Source organism: Miscanthus floridulus, chromosome 2 (assembly GCF_019320115.1).
Source record: "Miscanthus floridulus cultivar M001 chromosome 2, ASM1932011v1, whole genome shotgun sequence".
Classification (NCBI taxonomy): domain Eukaryota; kingdom Viridiplantae; phylum Streptophyta; class Magnoliopsida; order Poales; family Poaceae; genus Miscanthus; species Miscanthus floridulus.
In genome coordinates this window covers 18,298,768-18,317,468 of record NC_089581.1, presented here as the reverse complement: position 1 = coordinate 18,317,468, position 18,701 = coordinate 18,298,768, and the positions used below count along the sequence as shown (strand labels likewise).

Here is an 18,701-nt window from a genome sequence, read left to right as displayed (position 1 = left end):
TTACTTGAGATGCTTGACTATTTAGGACTGAGGGAGTACAACTCAATACTCGCACGAACAGCAGTGTAATGTTGCTCTATCGAAAAAGGCACCCCGAGAGTATCGACGGCAATACGGATTTTATTCCATCAGGCCGCTCTCGGAAGCCGTCGTAGACGACTAGACGAGGCGCTGCTCGCTATAGGCCAGATTGACGAGTGGGTTTGCAAGGCTTTCCGCGGCAGTTTCATCAAGCCGAATGCCAATGGGCCGACCCAAAATCTCAGGAGGTCTTCAAACCAAACGCCAATGGGCCGACCACCACACTAAAGTAGCACTAGTACTATAGAGGAAAAAGGCTTCCCACTGAAAAACGCAGCCGAGCGGCCCGCGCGGAACCTGATTCTTCCGCTTTTTTGTGCGGAAAACGAAGTGAAAGCGAGGCTGCTGTCTCACGGCTGCCGCGGCGGCGGCGGTACGGGCTCCAGACTCCAGGGATGGCCGGCGCGGGAGGTAGCTGGGGCGGCGGCGTGGTCCGCGACGTGGAGGCGCTGGAGGGCGTGCGCTCCATCGTGCTACAGCCGTCGGAGTCGCTCGACGAGTCGCGGTTCACGAGGATCGCCGGCGCCGACTTCAATGACCCGGGCCTCGCACTCGAGGGGCTACTCGCCTCGCTTGCGACCACGGGGTTCCAGGCATCCAACCTCGGCGACGCCATCGACGTCGTCAACCAGATGGTACGTCGCTCGCTACGCTGCTGTTTTCGTCAGGAGGGCGTGTTTGCGCTTGTAGGTAACTGTAGCAACCTAGCGAAGAAGATAGGTTCATGTGAATTTGTGCGATGCGGGGTCTATTGTAGTGTGTTTTCTGTTGAATCTCGGCAAATTAATGTTTAGACGCATGGATTTTGTTCTGGAATGCATGGAGGCTAAGTTGTAAACATGGTCAAGCTGATAGATGTCCAGCTGTTACAACTTCAGTTATGTAGGTATATTTGAATTTGCGGTAACAGTGAAAGGACCCAAGTATACAAGTACAGACCTTCAGGCGTTGGCAGCTCCTATGCGGGTTAAAGTTTTCACCTAAATCGATCAAACGAACATAAAATTGCTAGGGGAAGTTTCTGCTTTTATTGTATACATTGCTGTCAAGTAAACATTTGTAGTTGGACTTACCTTTGGTTTAAGGTAGAACTACCTACATCACAAAAACACCTTTGCTCTTACAATATTGCGTCAGCATATTTATTCATTTTCAGTTTTGTCGAATCCGCAACTATCGTTTCCAAGGTTCTGATATTTGCTATGCTTGTCTGAACTAAAGTTAGATTGGAGGTTGTCGCATGAAAAGCCCAGTGAGGATTGTGATGAAGCTGAACTTGACCCTAAATATAGAGAATCTGTGAAGTGCAAGATATTTCTGGGCTTCACTTCAAACCTCGTGTCTTCTGGCATCCGGGATATAATCCGTTTTCTAGCTCAGCATCACATGGTAAATTCTCCAACTCTGTTTCACAAGTGCAAGTTTAGATTGAAAAGAAGTTTCAATGTCCCTTTGTAAAGTGGTCTGCTTGAAGCATGCCTAGACATATCTGCTCCTAACATTACCAAATGCATTGAGCTCTAGTGTTCTAATGTAACTAACTTTTTCTATGAAAAACTATGCTCTTTAGGTGGATGTTATTGTTACAAGTGCCGGGGGTATAGAGGAGGATCTCATTAAATGCCTTGCACCAACGTACAGAGGTGATTTTTCTTTACCTGGAGCACTGCTGCGGTCAAAAGGACTGAACCGGATAGGAAATCTGTTGGTGCCCAATGATAACTATTGCAAGTTTGAGAACTGGATCATGCCACTCTTTGACCAGATGCTGCTGGAGCAATCTACTGAGGTAAGCATCCCTGCTGGGTCAAAGCTATATAATATTTCTTCCGGCTGAAACAAAGGTACCTGCTAACCATTTGCCATATACAATGGCTATTAGATACTAGAAGTGTAATATGAATATGCTTTTTTTTGCAACCTGTAAAATGTTTCTTATAGAGGGCCGTAGATTTTTCCTACTGTCGGAGCCACTAAGAAGCAGGAAAAAAAAGCCTAACATGGAATTGATCTACGATCTGGATCCAAAAGTTCTTTAGAAACTATGTGTGTAGCATGTCATACTTGATATACTAAAAAAGTTAAAATATATTGGCATTTGCTTGACCTTTCTTGAATAGCTTCTTTTTTTATCCACAAGCTTCTTTTTTATCCACAAATTATACTTTTTCTGGCCTTTAGAGTGATGAGTGATGACCTTCTTTTTTCTCTTTCTAGCAATATGCATATGAACTTGAACAGCCAGACAAATGAGATCTTGCTAAACCAAATGTTTGAAGTATGAGCTATTAGTTTCTGCAGAAGTTGCTGAATATCAATACAGAGAAGGTTACACCTTACTGGATATTTGATGTTTTAACTCAGGAGCAGCCTGCATTTTCCACATCAATAATGTTTTGTAATAGATCACCTGCCATCTCTGGTGTATCAGTAATTGATCTTGTTTTTTTCTGGAAACAAGAAGTGAACCATATGTCTTTGTCATGGATCAATTTATTGTTCCCTGCAGAATGTTTGGACACCGTCAAAGGTGATAGCTCGTCTTGGCAAAGAAATAAACAACGAAAGCTCCTATCTTTATTGGGCATACAAGGTAACATGTAGCTGTGTATACATAGGAAGTATTAAAAGAACTTCAGAAATGGAAGTGTGCTTATCCTATTCATGAAGTATGCATTTATTTCTGTTGGTAAACAATTAGATATTTAGATATGAAGTTATTGTTCCTCTTTTATTTGTATATATGGTGTTTTTATTTTTTTGAGGGTGTGTGTGTGAAAAGTAATAAAAGTTCAGTTGAGTTATTTGAGCAAGTTATTGTTGTTTTACAGTGGGCTCTATTTTTTCACTGCCCCAGGTGTCATGTATTTTCTCCAGATAGCTGCCTTTCCTGACTTGAACCTTCCCATCTCGTTGATTAATGCAGTGTGTTTGTATGCCTGATATCTATATTTGAACCTTTTTTTAGACTCGTTCAGAGCTTAGTAGATGTAAGCTGTTATTCTTAATGTTAGAATAAACTCTGGCTTACCCTTCCCTGTTCCAGGTAGAATATCTTTTGCATTGAAGTTTATGCTTTTTCTTATACTGGAGTTCTTAATTTCATGAGCTACTTTGTTGATTTACATCTCAAGACAATAGTCACACTGTACTAACTCATCAGTACTTGACCAGAATAACATTCCTGTATACTGCCCAGCGTTGACTGATGGATCACTTGGAGACATGCTGTTCTGTCATGCAGTTCGTAATCCTGGCCTTATTATTGACATTGTACAAGGTATGATTCACTGTTCTGTCCTTGCCTTTGCTTTCTTATGCAACATTGAGCTTGAAATCTTTACAGATATACGACTGATGAATGGGGAAGCCATTCATGCAACACCAAGGAAGACAGGGATTATAGTTCTTGGTGGAGGCCTTCCAAAGCATCATATATGCAATGCCAATATGTTCCGCAATGGTGCAGATTATGCTGTCTATATTAACACGGCCCAAGAGTTTGATGGTAGCGATTCTGGAGCACACCCTGATGAAGCAGTCTCATGGGGCAAGATCAAGGGTTCAGCAAAACCTGTAAAGGTATATGTTTCTTCACAAAGCTTCAGATGCTGTTTCTTATGTTTCACATAACTCTAGTTAAGCTTACTTTGGTAAACATCATGCTGCACCTTGCTGTTGATTCGTCTTGCAATAAGGTATCAAAATAATCGAAAAGTATATTTAAAGATGTATCTTAATTTCTAAAACATCTTAACTTCCTTCTGTCACTGTGGACAACTTTTGCACTGACAGAATTTAGGACGTTGCATTTTTGGCTTGAAACATGCACATCTTACTTTCTTTAATAATTGTAATGGATTATGAATTATTATCTGATTGTTTAATTGTGCCTTTTCTGCTAATAGAAGCTATCAATTAAAAATCAGCATATACGTATTAGTCTAACAATCTAATCTACTGTTTGAAAATTTGGAAATGCAGGTGCACTGCGATGCAAGCATCGCTTTCCCGCTGCTTGTTGCTGCGACATTTGCACGTAAGGTTCACAGCTCCAAATGAACAAACTGAATCGCTTTCGGTTGAGTATGAATGGACAGCAGAATTTTGTTCAACTCTCTAAATTACCATTTGGAGCACGAGGTCTACTTCACCTGCACAGGGATCATGTGCAAGCTTTTTCGGTGACTCGGGGCCGCATGCCATCGTTCTTCGATGTTCACTTGATGCTGTACTAGCTGGTTGGTGGCATTTTTGTTGCAACCAATAATTTATTGAAATACAGACATACGATTTGTTCATCCGAGTCATCTGCTTAAGAAATTGACAAATGACCTGTTCTATGAACACATTTTTTTTTTGAACTGAAAGCCTTGTGTGCGCCCTTTTGTGTTGATGCACGGGCGGCATTTTGAGGGCTCTGATCTTCGCAATTGGTCTGAGGCTAGTTTTGGTACTCTTGCGTGCCGAGTGTTTGGTGTAAGCCTGTATGGCCCTCTTTCACAAAAGAAGCCGAACAGTGGCTTCATCCCATGAGCCCATACATCGTTAGACTGTCTCCAACGATGAGACCTAAATACGGCACCCATTTGCTTGATTTAGGTGATGCACAGTAGAATGGGTGTCTACCTAAAACTTATGTTCTCCAACAGGCCCAACGCAAATCAGCTTCTTCCTCGCTCTCTCCACCGTCCACCCATCTCCAAGTCCCCAGCCCGATGCCGCCTCCCCTCCCAGCCCCCAGCCCGACGCCCTCTCCCGTCCCCTCCATCCAGCGGCGTCCGGTCCCCTCCCTTGCCCTCCCCATCCTGGCGGCGCCCCCAGCCCGACGCCCTCTCCCCTCCCCTCCACGGCGCGCGGCGGTCGGAGCACGAAGCACGGTGGCGCTCCTTCTCCAGCACGGCGCGCGGAGCACGACGCGCCCGGGATGGGGAGCACCGGGTGGCGCTCTTTCTCCACCATGGCGCAAGGAGCACGGCGTGGCCGGGATGGGGAGCGCAACTCGGGCGGCGCTCTTTCTCCACCACGGCACTCGGAGCACGGCGTGCCGCGTGGCGCCTCCCTCTCCCTCCCTCTCTCTCTCGCTTGCGGCCCCTCCTCCACAACCGGATCCGTGACTGTGGTGGCCGGATCTGCGCTCGTGGTGGCCGGATCCGCCGCTGGTGGCCGGATCTGCCGCTGGTGGTGGCTGGATCCGCCGCTGGTGGCCGGATCTAGGCGGCGGCGAGCATATCCGACCGGCTCGCCTGGAAGCGCCGGCCGCGCCTCGCCGTGGGCCCAACTCTGCGGCGCCAGACATTTGCGTCGTTTCCCTCTCGAGACGTTTATTTGCGTATCGGATCGGCTTGAACGTAAAATGCACGCTGTGTCTGGGTCATCCGTTGGAGCGTCTTTCTGGTACCCCAAAACACTGTAGACGACCTATTTTGTGTTTGGGTAGTATCGTTGTGGCTCTTCTAATTCATCGATGCTCGCCTTGACATTTTGCTCAAGCTCGACCACTCGCGGGTAGGTTGGGCTTGAGTATGCCCGTTGGACCTCAATTTTTTTTACATAAGCCTTCAAAATAGTGTAGATAGGTAGATACTCTATCCATTAACTCTTTTATCTTGAATACTTTATAAGGAACGCCACGTAACTAGGCGTCTAGGCCAACTCCATTTTCTCGTTTCGAAAGACAAACACTCTTTTTTTTTGTTTTTATTATCTTACTAAATAAAAGAGATGAAAAGAGTTGTTTCCTCTAGGGATTGGTTCCCTTGCTGCGAGTGATGGTGACAGTGGTGCTTTGGATTAAGGTTTGTCTAGCCTCTCTACCTCGATGGTGTCTGTTTGGTGCCGACAAAGAGCTAGTGAGAGTGAGACTAGGTTACGCTGAATTTGTTGGTTAACATAGAATTTAGATATCAGATGTGTCAATTATAGGAAATAGTCGGCTAGATTTTAAATGCCATGACTTTGACATTGGTGACAACTTGCCTTTTCTTTCAGTTTGTTCTGCGGCAAGGCCTGGTTATCTAACTTCTAACCCTCTGTTATGGCGGCAGTCAGTATTCTTAGTACAATATTCAAGCTGTTCCTTCTCCTTACTGCCTTCAAGCTTCGACGGATAGCGAACGATCAAAGGAAGACAACCAGAAAAGCCTTGGGTACCGACCATTGTTTTCCTTAATAATACCAGAAACGCCTTGGCTAGTTTTTGAGGGCTCTGATCGTTTTGTTTGAAGTCATCCTTTGTGTACCGACTATTGTTTTCCTTAATAATACCAGATATAAGTATTCACTGCCACCAAATATGTCTGCTGTCATGGCATGGAATTCAAGAAGATGAAGATACAAGCAGCTTCTTGGTGGATACATGACTTTTTCTTTGGCTAATTGTAAGGGGAATGTCCAAGTATTTGTCTACAAATGGAACAGATCAAAATAAAACATTATCATGCATGAATTAAAAAGGAATTGGATCAATGATGACTGCTAAAACTGCATTGGAAACAGTACAACACAAAGTTTTGTGAATCAAGCCATATCATGCTGCATTTTCATGATTTTTTATCTCTGGAGGCAATGAATAATTAGCAGCTACATTTTTCGAAAGTCATCAAAATAAGCATGTCTTCATACGAAATGTTGATGGATACAAGTTCTGAGTACCAGTCTCAGCACTTCAAACTTTCGGGACGATAAGAAAGATCTGGGAGTCATCAAGGAGCTTGGGACCTTAGTCTCGCCATATCCAGACGTGTCTTGAAAGAAATTTGGATTTCAAACTGAGCCCCAGGTATACGCAGGCGTTTTAACCAGAAGAGCTTCTTGTGAAGTTCGTGTGGTTTGGCTGTCTGTTCCACAAACTGTTTCTTGACATGCATCGAGAATTGTTCCCTGGACTTCTTATCAATATGAGGTGATCGCAACACGGTATACAAGGCTCGTGATTCAGGTAGTCCAATCTTCTTTGTGAATGGCAGAAGCCCTGAGACCTGGTTGCTTTGGCTCATAAAAGACTTCATCACTACGCGTATCTTTGCAGCCATGACTCTACAACAAAGCAGAGCTTTTGTCACTGTTTACAAATACCCTGACACCTGGAGATGGAAAAAATTAGCACTGTCATGTAACCATCAAGTAACACAGATATCAGTAAACAAAATCTGAAGCAATTTAGAAAATTAACCTTGCTGTGATATGGGTAATAACTTTATGATGCTTCAGCATAATATTCATCACAAATAGGGTAGCAGAAACACAGGGAAGACAACATATATACAGTGAGTACTTATAGTAAAAGGTTCAGTGCATGGATGGTAGCATATCAATTAATGTAAAGTATGATGCTCAGCCACACCATGTCAAACAGATTTCCTGGACTGTGCCCATAGGGCTACTTAGCACATGTTTTGCAGCCATAATACTTAATGGGCCCCATTAAAACCTTTCTACTATGAAAAATAGAAAACAATAAAAACAGAAATGGTCCTTTCTTTCCTTCTAAAATGAAGTATCAGCCTCATGGCAGACAAATGACAATCCATATATGCATGGTCATAAAAGTAACTGAGGGTACATAGCTTTAGTTGATATAGAGGTGACTGGCAAAAAAAGCTACAACGGTAGACTGCTTTTCTTTTTCTTTTCTTTTCTTTTTAAATGGGAGGGCGTAAACGAAGACGCGATGAAAGATAACATATTGACAGATAGAGATGAGTTGTTGCAATTAGTAAAGACTAAAGAACAGAAGAAATATGTCGGCCATCATTAGCCTTAAAAAGGTTAACACCGTGAAGTAAAGACAAGCAACTTCGATTGCACAAAGAATTGCAACAGCATGGCTAGCACCAAGCGGCCAATGGAGCTAACTCTGATCACCACGTAAAAAAAATTGCAGAGTAACATTCCATACAAGTTCATCCAACATGTTATTTGCCCCCCAAATGGTTAATTGAACAAGTCACAAGCACAGCGAGATATCTTCAAGCAAAATTGAGAGTTTGGTAGAAAGCAAAGCATACTGCCTTCTGAAATGTACTGAGGAACAATGCTGCAACTACAAGTATAAAGTGTATCTCAAGAAGCCAGGAAATTTAATAATCAATCATCTCATGCTAATGAACAAGTGTGAACGGTTCCTCTCAAGCAGGAACAGATCAAGTATAAGACATGGGTGCAGGGGCGGACCCAGTAAAGGACATGGGTGATAATTTTTTTGAAGGCACAGTACAGGTATACACTTGCAATTAGAACAGATCCCATTACAAATAGCCAAATAGCTTAGGTTAGCCTTTGGGTGCTCCGTTTCGCACAACAAGAAGGGAAGAGAAGGGGCGGGCATACCTGGTGGCTACTCGTTGCCGGAGAAGGGCCGGACGAAGATCTGGGCACGGGGCACCTGATGTAGGGCGGGGCGGAAGCAGCACTGCAGCAGGTAGCCCAGTCGGCGCAGAGAGAGAACGCGGAGAGCGCTGTTCGGCTGAGGGAGCCCACCCGCACGGGCCTTCTCCCTTAAGAAATTTCGAAAGAAATTGTGAAAAAAACGGCCCAGAAGAAGGCCCATGCTGGTGCGCTCTTTTTTTTTCGCCGTCGCTGCATAACGTGGATTCCCGTTCCGTTCACTGCATCCCCCTACTCGTCCGCTGCATCTCTCTCGCCCCCTCTCGCTCTCGACCGCCCGCCGCCGCCGTCGCCGCCGCCGCCCTAAGCCAGGTGCCGAGGCTTTAGTTGGTCTCTTCGCCGGCGACGAACATCCACCAGGTACTCCCACCCCTTCCCTTCCCTTCCCTTGAAGCTGAGCACCGAAACCCTAACCTAAAGCTATTTAGCTACTTGACAAGCCTCCTAACTTCGAAGTTTTTGCAAAAATTATTGGGTGTACATGTGTACACCCATGTCCCTTTACTGGATCTGCCTCTGATCCGTCCAGACGCATCAGACACTTAACTAAGGTTTTTTTTCCCATTCATATTCATGTTATCTTTTAGGGTTAGCTAACCAAGAGAAAGAGAGTGGTAGGAGGAAGAAAGAGCAACGGGAACAATGGCGGCAGACTCTGGCGCTCGCAGGCAGCCAACCTTCACCAAGGTCGATCAGCTGCGCCCTGGAACCCACGGCCACAACCTCATCGTCAAGGTTGTTGACTCCAAGATGGTCGTCCAGAGAGGCCGCGAGGGAGGGCCCCAGGGAAGGCAGATGAGGATTGCCGAGTGCTTGGTTGGCGATGAAACCGGCATCATTGTCTTCACTGCAAGAAATGATCAAGGTTCTCCCAATTCTTTCCACATCCCCTGGCAATACCTTACACCGTCAATTTTACAACATATTACTGTTTGTGTATGCGACTAGTACTAATCCAGTCAATTTAACAACATATTACTGTTTGCAAGTGCGACTAGTACTAATGTTTCTAGTCTTGAGGTGGTATCTCAGTGTCTCCTGTTCTGTCTGATGTTGTTGCATTGTGTACAATCTCAACTTTCCATGCTTTTGGTCAGATTTTGCTAAGTTAGCTTCCAAAGTTCATAAGCTTTGTTTGCTGGTACAGATCAACAGCACTAATGTAAGTTGAATTCATCATCTGTTGCATGTTTTGTTCTATTCTCCTATGCTGATAGCAGTAACCATATCAGTCCGACGTTGCTTCTAATCTGCTCAAACTTACTAGTTCCTTTGCCTGAATTTACATATTGTCAGAATCCTACATACTCGTACCTTTGTTTTTAGTGAAATGCTAAGATAGATGTCATGTTCTTTATCATTACCATTATCACTCCAGTCTCCAGGCATGCATACAACCTTTTTTAAGGATTCGTCGGTACTCATCCAATTATAAATATCACTAGTTGGAATCTCCTTAGTGACTACTCCCTCCGGTTTCCTAAAGGATGTCGTTTTGAGGTTTTCTTAAATCAAACATTTTAAACTTTAACTACAAATAAATTCTCTTTGGTTGGGTTTAAAAATATGAAAGTGATGTAAGTAGATTCATCTCGAAATGTAGTTTCATAAAAGTATATGTTGACTATATTTTATAAATATTTTATAGCAAAAACTAACGGTCAAAGTTGTTTTTTTGGAGACCGTGTTGCTATCCAAAACGACATCCTTTAGGAAACCGGAGGGAGTATTTAGTTTATACCATTAACCATTGGTGATCATCTTCAGTCCTGACATACCTACATGATATAACTGTGCTTGCCTAATATAATGTGACTTTGCATCAGGGGACAAGTCTCATGTACACGATTCACTCTTTACTGAAGCACTCAGTTTTCTTAAGTTTGAGTTTGGTTCCTTGTGCTTCTGTGCGTTGTGTTGCATATTGAAAAGTAACTGTAGAAATGATGGCTGAAGATGGTGTTTTTTATTGGCTTGGCAAACTACAGGAAAATGTTTTCCCAAAAGGGAATAACGAAAAATTGCTGCATGTGGCATGCATGGTTTTGTCACGAAGGCCGTTGATAGTTGTGATGTGGTTGCAACATCTTGCTATTCACCTTTATCGTGGCTCTTATCTGATCCCAATCCAAGGGATTGGATCTAATTGACCTCCATCAGAGTAAACCTATCAGAACAATAAATCTTTCTTTTTTGTGCAGTGGATGTAATGAAGCCTGGAACAACTGTTGAACTGAGGAATGCAAAGATTGACATGTTCAAGGGTTCAATGCGGCTTGCAGTGGACAAGTGGGGAATTGTGAAAGCTGCTGAAAGCTCAGCTGAGTTCACAGTCAAGGAGGACAACAACCTGTCCTTAATTGAGTTTGAGCTGGTGACCGTGGTGGAGTGAAAACCTTCCTTTGCTTAGGAGTATTGTTGGTATGCTTTGAGTTGCTTATTTGCTGCACCATTACTTACTGTGCGTCGTGGCTACTTTTGTTTTGTTTTTGCGATGACTCGATTGCTATTGAATAATAATAAATTGGTGTTGTGAAGTGAAAAATGTCATGCGATAGTGGTGGACTTTTGCCGTGTGGTAAAAGCTTTTGTCCTGTGGTACAATATAGGGACGCAATCTGCAGTAGCGGCTGTTAGGTTGAAATTTGTTTGCTACAGTTGATGCTTATGCTTCAACTAAACGCTATTTGCCTATTTGTTTGAGGTGATGTGATCTCTTTGGTGTTAAATAAGCTGTACCTACCTGTACATACTTAGAACTCGAGGGAAGCAAGCATGGTCATGGAGTAGCAGGCAAGGGAGTACAAGAAATGAAGGAAAACAAAATACACTTGGCAGTGGAGAAAGGAGGGAAATGCAAGCAGGCAGCAACACAGCGGATCACAGATCAACGGTACGGTGGTGTCCCTTGGCTCTGGCTGCTGCTGCTGCTGCGGCCATGAGCAGGCGTTGCACCTCCTCCCTGACCATCTGTCGCACCACTGCCGACAGCTGCGCGTTTCTTTCTCCTTCCTGTAGTAGCGAGCGTAGCGTTCCTTCCTGCAGTAGCGTTAGCGGCGATGATGCTTGGCCGTGGCCCTGCTGGCTGTTGCGGCTTTCCTCGTCAGCCGCTGCCCCTGGTTCTGCTGCTGGGTTCTTCATCATCGATCGTCCCGACCGGCGGCCTGCCGATCAATAATCGATCGATCGAGGAAGGGAACTGCGCCTGCACCTAAACCTGTGGCAGTGGCAGTGGCACGGCACTGCACGGCCGTCGCCCGTCGTATGTATATGCAACGTTACGTGCGCTTTTCAATCGGAGAACAAATAGTGTACATATGTGCCATGCCATGTCATGTGTGTGCGCACACGGTCTGTTGCTCGCTTCCATGTCTGCATGCACTTTTGAATGAACCAGCCAGCTGCATGTTGGTACCCTTTCACTTTGTTTGTTGCATATTTCTTTCTCTCTCTCTCTCTCTCTCTTTTAAAGTTTTTATTATTCTTCCTGATTTGTATTTACTTTTTCATGGAACACTGCAAATGGCTAGTGGAATGTTGGTGTTAAACTAGTGGGAGCATAATAATGTTTATTGGAACACCAATGATGAGCACACGCATTCTATTAAGGTGGTGAACTTTTTTTCTTGTGAGGCTTGACCATTTTTCTCTTAGAACCTGAAATAATTTTCATGAAGCTGGAATATTTTTCTCGTGAAGTTAGAGAACTCCTTTTCTTGTGACCTACAACCTTTTTTTTATTTTGAAGCTGGAACAATTTTTTTTCATAAACCTATAACATGTAACCTTAAATATGGACCAATTGTTCTCGCAAACATAACTAGTATCACGTTGTCTACGGTATGATATTATGGTGTTGTTATATATGGAATGTTTTATTTTATTTTATTTAGATACCTTAGATAATTTAGCTATATGCCGGTCCAAACTCTCTTGCTTAGTTATTGCTGAGTTTCAGTACCTTAAAAAAACTCGATCTACGGTAAGTAAGATAGCTCATGATATTTTGCTAAGAAATAGATTTTCTCATGTAGGTCGAAAAAACCCTCGAATCCCTATCCATCTATACACAGTGATAACGTTACTAAGTTTCAGGCGTCATGACGTCTTGCTACCTTTCTAGGGAGTATCGGCTCTTATTTTTTCTTTGAGAGGTTGGTCTTAGAGGATGCATGCGATCTTATATGAAGACATAGACCCTGTTTGAGAGAGCTCCGCTCCCTGATTCTTCAGCTTTGCTCCTTGATTCTCTGATGGAGTGATTCCATTATATTCCTAGGAAGGAGCAGGGTGGGGAGCTGATGAGAATTGATTCTTTGCTGATCCCCACTAGAATATAACAGGGAGCAGGGCGAAGCAGGTTTTTAGCTCCTAGTTCCTAGTGTAAATGGTGAAGTGATTCTCTTCTGATCCCATTTGAATCAGTTAACATTTTGAGCGTTTGGCTGGTTGGGAGTGATTCTTTTCGAAAAAGCTAAGAGCTCTTCCAAACGGCTCCATACATATGGTTGTTTGTTTTGCTTGCTAGATTTTCTTGCCTCTCTTTATGAGCCAAATTGGCTCTCCTAAGCTACCAAGGAAAATCTTGCAGCAAAGGAACCAAACATCCTAACTATTTCATTTTCTTGCCCGGCGAGGTGAGGCAAGCTCTAGCAAAGGATCCAGACGCACCCATGATGTTACTTATTTACTATGTTCAGAGGAGCCTCTAAATATGTTGGTAATGAAATGCACGCATTGTTTGCTAGGTTCATTTGTTTTCCTATGCTAGTAGCAGTGTTCTTTGAATTTTTGTGGTTGTTTTGTGTCCTTTTTTTTTATGGGCATTCCCTTTTTTTGCAACATTTTATGGGCTTTCATTGTATTGAAGAAAATACTGAGATGGCCATGTCAAGAAAAATTTACATTGCATGTCTTTTTTTTTTGGTTGAGATGGCAAAATCCAGTATGTTTGTTTGAGATCTAACTTCATACTAAAACTTAACGAGGCAAGCTAAAGTTAACTTTAACTCAGAAATCAAATACTCTATCCATTCCGGATTGTAAGATATTTTGACTTTTCTCTAGATATATTATTTTTACTATGTATTAAACATAATGTATTTTTCTTGAATGGAGGAGAGAATTATATTAAAACTTAGCACAATATATTCCCAAATGACATATGAAAAAAAATCTAAAATAAATAAGTTACAGTATTCTCTCAATTCTTCCACCTTCTTTTCCCTCGTGTCTTTTTTTGATGTAGTCGATGCTCTAGATGAACCGAGTCTTGTCGAACACCAAAACATTGGACAAGCTGCAAGATCCAACGTTCTGAAACTAGTTCAAAACAGATCTGAATCGATGAAAGAATATTGACAGTTGCATCGTCGGATACGGACACACGGTATAGGATGCAGATTCACCACGTTCAATTCTTGATTTCCTATGCAGATAGTGGCCACAAATTGGCCATCTGTCGATGAAATCGACGCCTGCAATAGTGACCTTGTCGTTGCAACCACCAAAGTCATCGCAGGTAATAAGATTTCGACCGAAACCTGAGCAAATTAGATCTAAAATCTACGGTGCAAATTAGGTTGCCGAGGAGGCAGACCTCTGTGCGGCCATGACCACAGCGCAGCTCGCCGCCAATGTCCGGCCGGCCTAGCTCCCTAGCACGGAGGAGGGGTGGCGGCGGTGCACGGTGTGGCTCTCTCCGTCAGTGAAATTATGGCTGAGCGCTTGTGGCTTGAAGCTTGATGGTGCCGCATGTTTTTTTTTCAAAAGGAGGATGCTGGATGTTTGGAGCTTAGAACTTGGAAGGGAACATCTGCGAGCTTTTTATCTGTGTGCCATTATGAAAGTTGCTCCAGGCTTATATGCCAGTAAAAAGTTCGAACGCACCTATACACCATGACACTTTACTTTTTTTTTTGCCTCCCAAGCCATTTCGTCCACTTTTTCATCTAACGGTGTCAATATGCGCTGAAAAAGTCCCAAATGTCCTCACCTCGCTTCTTCACCGTCCGCTTCTTCGTTCATCTGCGACAGCACCTCGTGCATCTACGACGGTGGTTGAGAGGCGGCCGGCCAGCCGAACTCATAGCCGTGGGGCTGTAGCACCCACGCCCTGTGCACCCGGGGTTGCCTCGTCGAGCGCCCCGGCAGAGCACGACTGCTCGCCCAGGCTGTTGCCTCATGCGCCCTAGTTGAGCTCACGACGACCGCCGTCTCCTGTGCCTGGCGGAGCTCGTCACAGCCACGGTCACCTGCACCCCGGTCGAGCTCTTCGCGCCCTTGGCGTTCCACTCCTGAGCCGGGCGCCTACTTCAAGGGCTCGACGAGTCTGCCACCGTCCGCCCCCGCTGTCGACCAGTCACCGTCCATGCCTACCGACGACCAGCCACCGTCCGCGCTCACCGCCGGCGGCAGCTGGCTCGACGGGGCATGAACTTCGTGGTGGACTTCGCCGGCGGTGAGAGGTGCATGTTGCGGGCGCTAGTCGAGTGTGTTCCCTGGCATGGACGTGAGGCGCCGCCGCATCGACCTCGACAAGCACAGGATGGTGCCGCGTAGGACACCAGGCAGCTCTCCCTGGACTCCACACCTTGACGTCGTCACCCTGCGTCGGAACGCGTCGCACATGGCACCATCACCCCGCCGCGTGCAGCCATGACCGCCACTGTGTCCCGCGACGCCGTCGTCAGAAGTGACAGTCGGCCTCCTGGCTCTTGCGCCAGCGCGGCCACGCTCGCCCGCCCGCTCGCGGTGATCTCCGTCGCCGGCGCTGGCGGAATCGAGTAGCGCCGCCACCGCGGAAACAGCAGCGACCCCATCCGCGGCGGCCCCCAGCGGCGGCGCTGGCCTGACCCGCGTCCATGGCTGGCTCAGTCAGCGGCGCGGCCAGAGCCACGTGCAAGACAACCCCCCAGCAACAAGCGCGCGACCGAGGAGGACGACGAGGAGTCGGCGGCGGGTGACGGAGACGGAGACGACGGAGCACCATCGGACCACGCCGCAGCCGCGGGCCTCCTCTCAAGCCTGGGCCAGGCGGTAGCGGCTTCCACGCTGTCGTTCGAGGCTGGGGCGGCCGTGCCACAGCTCGCGGCGTGGTTCGTCACGGGATACAAGGCGGGGTGGCGGTGGTCGTGCCTCGTGCGGCTCTCTGCTGCAGCTTGCCACCGTCTTCCTCGTGCGGCTGCCGGAGCTTTGCTCGAGCACGGCCAGGTAGGCGAGCTCCCCTGACCGGCGCGTGGGCAAGCTCCCGATCCCGACCGCCGTCGGCCCTCCTCCGCCCCGCCCTGGTCGGATCTGGAGGTCTGCCACCGCCGCCGGCCGTCCTCCACCCCACGACGACGCCCTCTCTGGCTCCGGGATGCCTGCGGGCGGCCCTGTTCCACGGCGCGGTTCCCCTGGCGCACGGCCTGCTCGCCGGCACGCGCCCTAGCTCTGCGCGCCTCTCTGACCAGCCAGCCACCACCGGCGCGTGGGCAAGCTCCCCTGACCACCCTCGGTCCCCTCGCGCTCTTTTTGAGGAGGAAGAAGGTGCCGTGTCACTGACAGTTTGGCCCCACGAGTCTGAGAGATTAAGAAGGGAGAGGACAGAGTTATGAAAGAAGGGTATTTAGGACATCATCATAGGTTGGACCTACATGTCAGGGCTGGCAAACGGCAGAAATCAAACAGAAGGTGGACGGAATGACTTGGAGGTAAAAAAAGTAAAGTGTAATAACATATAGGTGCATTCGAACGTGTTTTAGTGGTCTTTAGGACTGGAGCATTTTGGTAAAAGGCTCAACATCTGCATGGGTGGCTGCGGTGTGCAGCGTGTAGGCGCGACCGCGCGTGGACCAGTACGAAGAAAGAGTGTGATGGCCAGTGGCCAGTGCGTAGGAAGCAGGGCGTGCCTGTGTATGACGACAGTGTTGCAATGCAGATGGCATTGGAGCCGAGGTCGAACCAGAGATACCAGATATTCTTCGGAACCAGAACCAAAGCATACTGTCTAGAGTGTGTCATTCCATCAGCACAACACAGGCTACACGACCAACATCGTATTTGCCAATGATAAGTTTTATGGGACACGTGGCATCCGTCCGAGTGGACTTGCACGGAGATGCCGGTGCAGGGAGGCTGAACCCAACGACGCCTCCGTGCAGGCCCACTCGGATAGAGCTGCACCCAACGGTGCCTCCGTGTAGGCCCACTCGGATGGATGCCACATGTCCTAGAAAATTCATCACACGGCCATGATACTCTAAAAATAGGCAACTGATAGCTTCACGTCCTTACCGTGTGATGAGTTTCCCGATACTCTAAACCGCTATCAATTGCCTATTTTTAGAGTATCTGGAAACTCATCGTACGGTTAGGACGTGAAGCTCTCAGTTGTCTATTTTTAGAGTATCATGACCGTGTGATGGATTTTCTGGGACACGTGACATCCATTCGAGTGGGCCTGCACGGAGACACCGGTGTAGGGAGGCTGCACCCAATTTTTTTCCTAGAAGATAGGGCAACTAATGACATCATCTAGTGTTTAGAGTGGGCAATGTCAACACAGAGTGCATCAATGTAGACCGTTTCAGAACAGAACTGAGGGCTTTAACAGAAACAGCAGGCGTTCTAACATTTAGGTTGTAAACCAGAGGAGGCATCGACAATTCTGTCCAGGGCAACCGTATGTTCATCCTATCCTTCCCATTTATTCATTTGTAGACTTGAATCAGGTGCCAACACATTACTAGAAATGAAATCGAAAGGATAATTAGTAGATAATTTTGATAACACGGGAAACTGAGAGAATGAGTTTGCACCAACGTATCCTACTTACATTTCAGCAGTACGTCACTCTTTTAAGATTCTCTAACTCGAAGAGATCATCATTTCATTATAAAGGAAGGCCCCCGTTCAGGACGGCTTGTGCCGGCGCCGGCTTTTCTGACAGTGACACTGTAGAAACACTGTTTTCTCTCTTCTCCTCTCCCTCTCTCACTGACACTCGCACTGTTCATCGAAGCCGGAGAAGACGGTTTTTCTGGCTTTCCCCGCGTGCTACAGTGAGACAAAGTTGGAGAGAGAAAACGGCTTTTGTGCTACAGTGTTTTCAGGTAAGCCGGAGGCCGCGGAAGCCGCCCCAAACGGGGCCGAAATATTTCCAAATAGCTTCTACCAGGACATCATTTTTAGTAGACAAAATTTGCTACAAGACGCTGAAAGTGACCTCTCTTTGCTAGTAAACACTGAAAATGAAGCAGTTTGACTAGGGATGGCAACGGGTGAGAAACCCGGTGGGGGGCAGAAGAACACACCCGCCCCCACCAGGGTTCAAACACCCCGTCACCCGTACCCGTCACCCGTGACGGGTCTCAAATTTACCCGGACCCATCACCCGCGTGGGTAACGGGTACCCATCGGGTGACCCATCCCCATTTAACAATAACACAAGATCACAATTCACAAAGCTAACATCATCAAAAATTCAGAATGATCATGCAAGTATGCGGCGCAGGAAGCGAATGCGAACATACACGGAGATGCCTAGGTTGCGGCGCTGCTGAATGAGGAGGATTAATTGGAACGCTAGGGTTTTCTTCTCTATATACTGTTTAATGACTGGATGGACCTATGTGTCATACTCAAACGGGGGACCCATCGGGTAATGGGTTTGGGTATACAAGAACGCACACATACCCGTTTCACCCGATGGGTGAGGTAATCACCCAGTAACGTACCCATGGGGGGCAAAATCCCCCAAACCCGTACCCTAATAGGGTTTTTACCCGCGGGTAAACGGGTCGCAGGTACCCGTTGCCATTCCTAAGTTTGACAGTGTACACTTTGCTTCTTGTCAAATTTGCTGGTGGACATCGTGTCTACTAAAATATTCATTTTTGACTTTAAATGAGAGAAAAGAGCGATGAAATATTCTTTTTACCCATGCCCCTTCCTTCTTCCCCCCTCTCTATCCCGGTTAGCAGCGAGGCGCCCATGGCCGGGGTGGTTGCGCCCATGGCACGACCACGGCATGGCGCAGGCGTGGGCATGGGTGAGGGGCCGCACGGGGCACGACATAGGCTCCTTCCGCGTGGGCATGGGTGCGGGCACAGGTGGTCGGCAAGTTGGGCGAAGGTCTTTATCTGCGCGGGCTCCTCCAGCGCCGCCCTGCTGGGCTCCCCCACGTGGCCTTGCTGGGCTCCTCTAGCGTCGACCCGCCCGGGGAGCTTCGTGGCTGGTGCTACCATGGA

The 18,701-nt window shown here is 46.7% G+C and overlaps 2 protein-coding genes across 4 annotated transcripts; both read left to right on the top strand.

Moving 5' to 3' along the window:
- Positions 1–357: 357 nt before the first annotated feature.
- Positions 358–4,428, top strand: LOC136538078 (deoxyhypusine synthase-like). Its single transcript, XM_066530070.1, has 7 exons — positions 358–716; positions 1,303–1,470; positions 1,652–1,870; positions 2,591–2,674; positions 3,256–3,361; positions 3,428–3,663; positions 4,066–4,428. Exons 1-7 carry the CDS (start codon positions 477–479, stop codon positions 4,141–4,143), a joined length of 1,131 nt encoding a protein of 376 aa, XP_066386167.1. The 5' UTR covers positions 358–476; the 3' UTR covers positions 4,144–4,428.
- A 4,240-nt stretch (positions 4,429–8,668) lies between these two features.
- On the top strand, positions 8,669–11,110 carry LOC136538077 (uncharacterized protein At4g28440-like). Of its 3 annotated transcripts, none has more exons than XM_066530066.1 (3): positions 8,669–8,829; positions 9,057–9,334; positions 10,671–11,104. In XM_066530066.1, the coding sequence occupies exons 2-3, from the start codon at positions 9,112–9,114 to the stop codon at positions 10,859–10,861; spliced, it is 414 nt and encodes a 137-aa protein (XP_066386163.1). In that variant the 5' UTR covers positions 8,669–8,829; positions 9,057–9,111; the 3' UTR covers positions 10,862–11,104. The 3 variants fall into 3 exon arrangements, with proteins under 3 accessions (XP_066386163.1, XP_066386165.1, XP_066386166.1); XM_066530068.1 differs by having other exon boundaries at positions 8,693–8,829; positions 9,088–9,334; positions 10,671–11,110; XM_066530069.1 differs by lacking the exon at positions 8,669–8,829 and adding an exon at positions 8,897–9,020 and having other exon boundaries at positions 9,088–9,334; positions 10,671–11,110.
- The last annotated feature ends 7,591 nt before the right edge of the window (positions 11,111–18,701 follow it).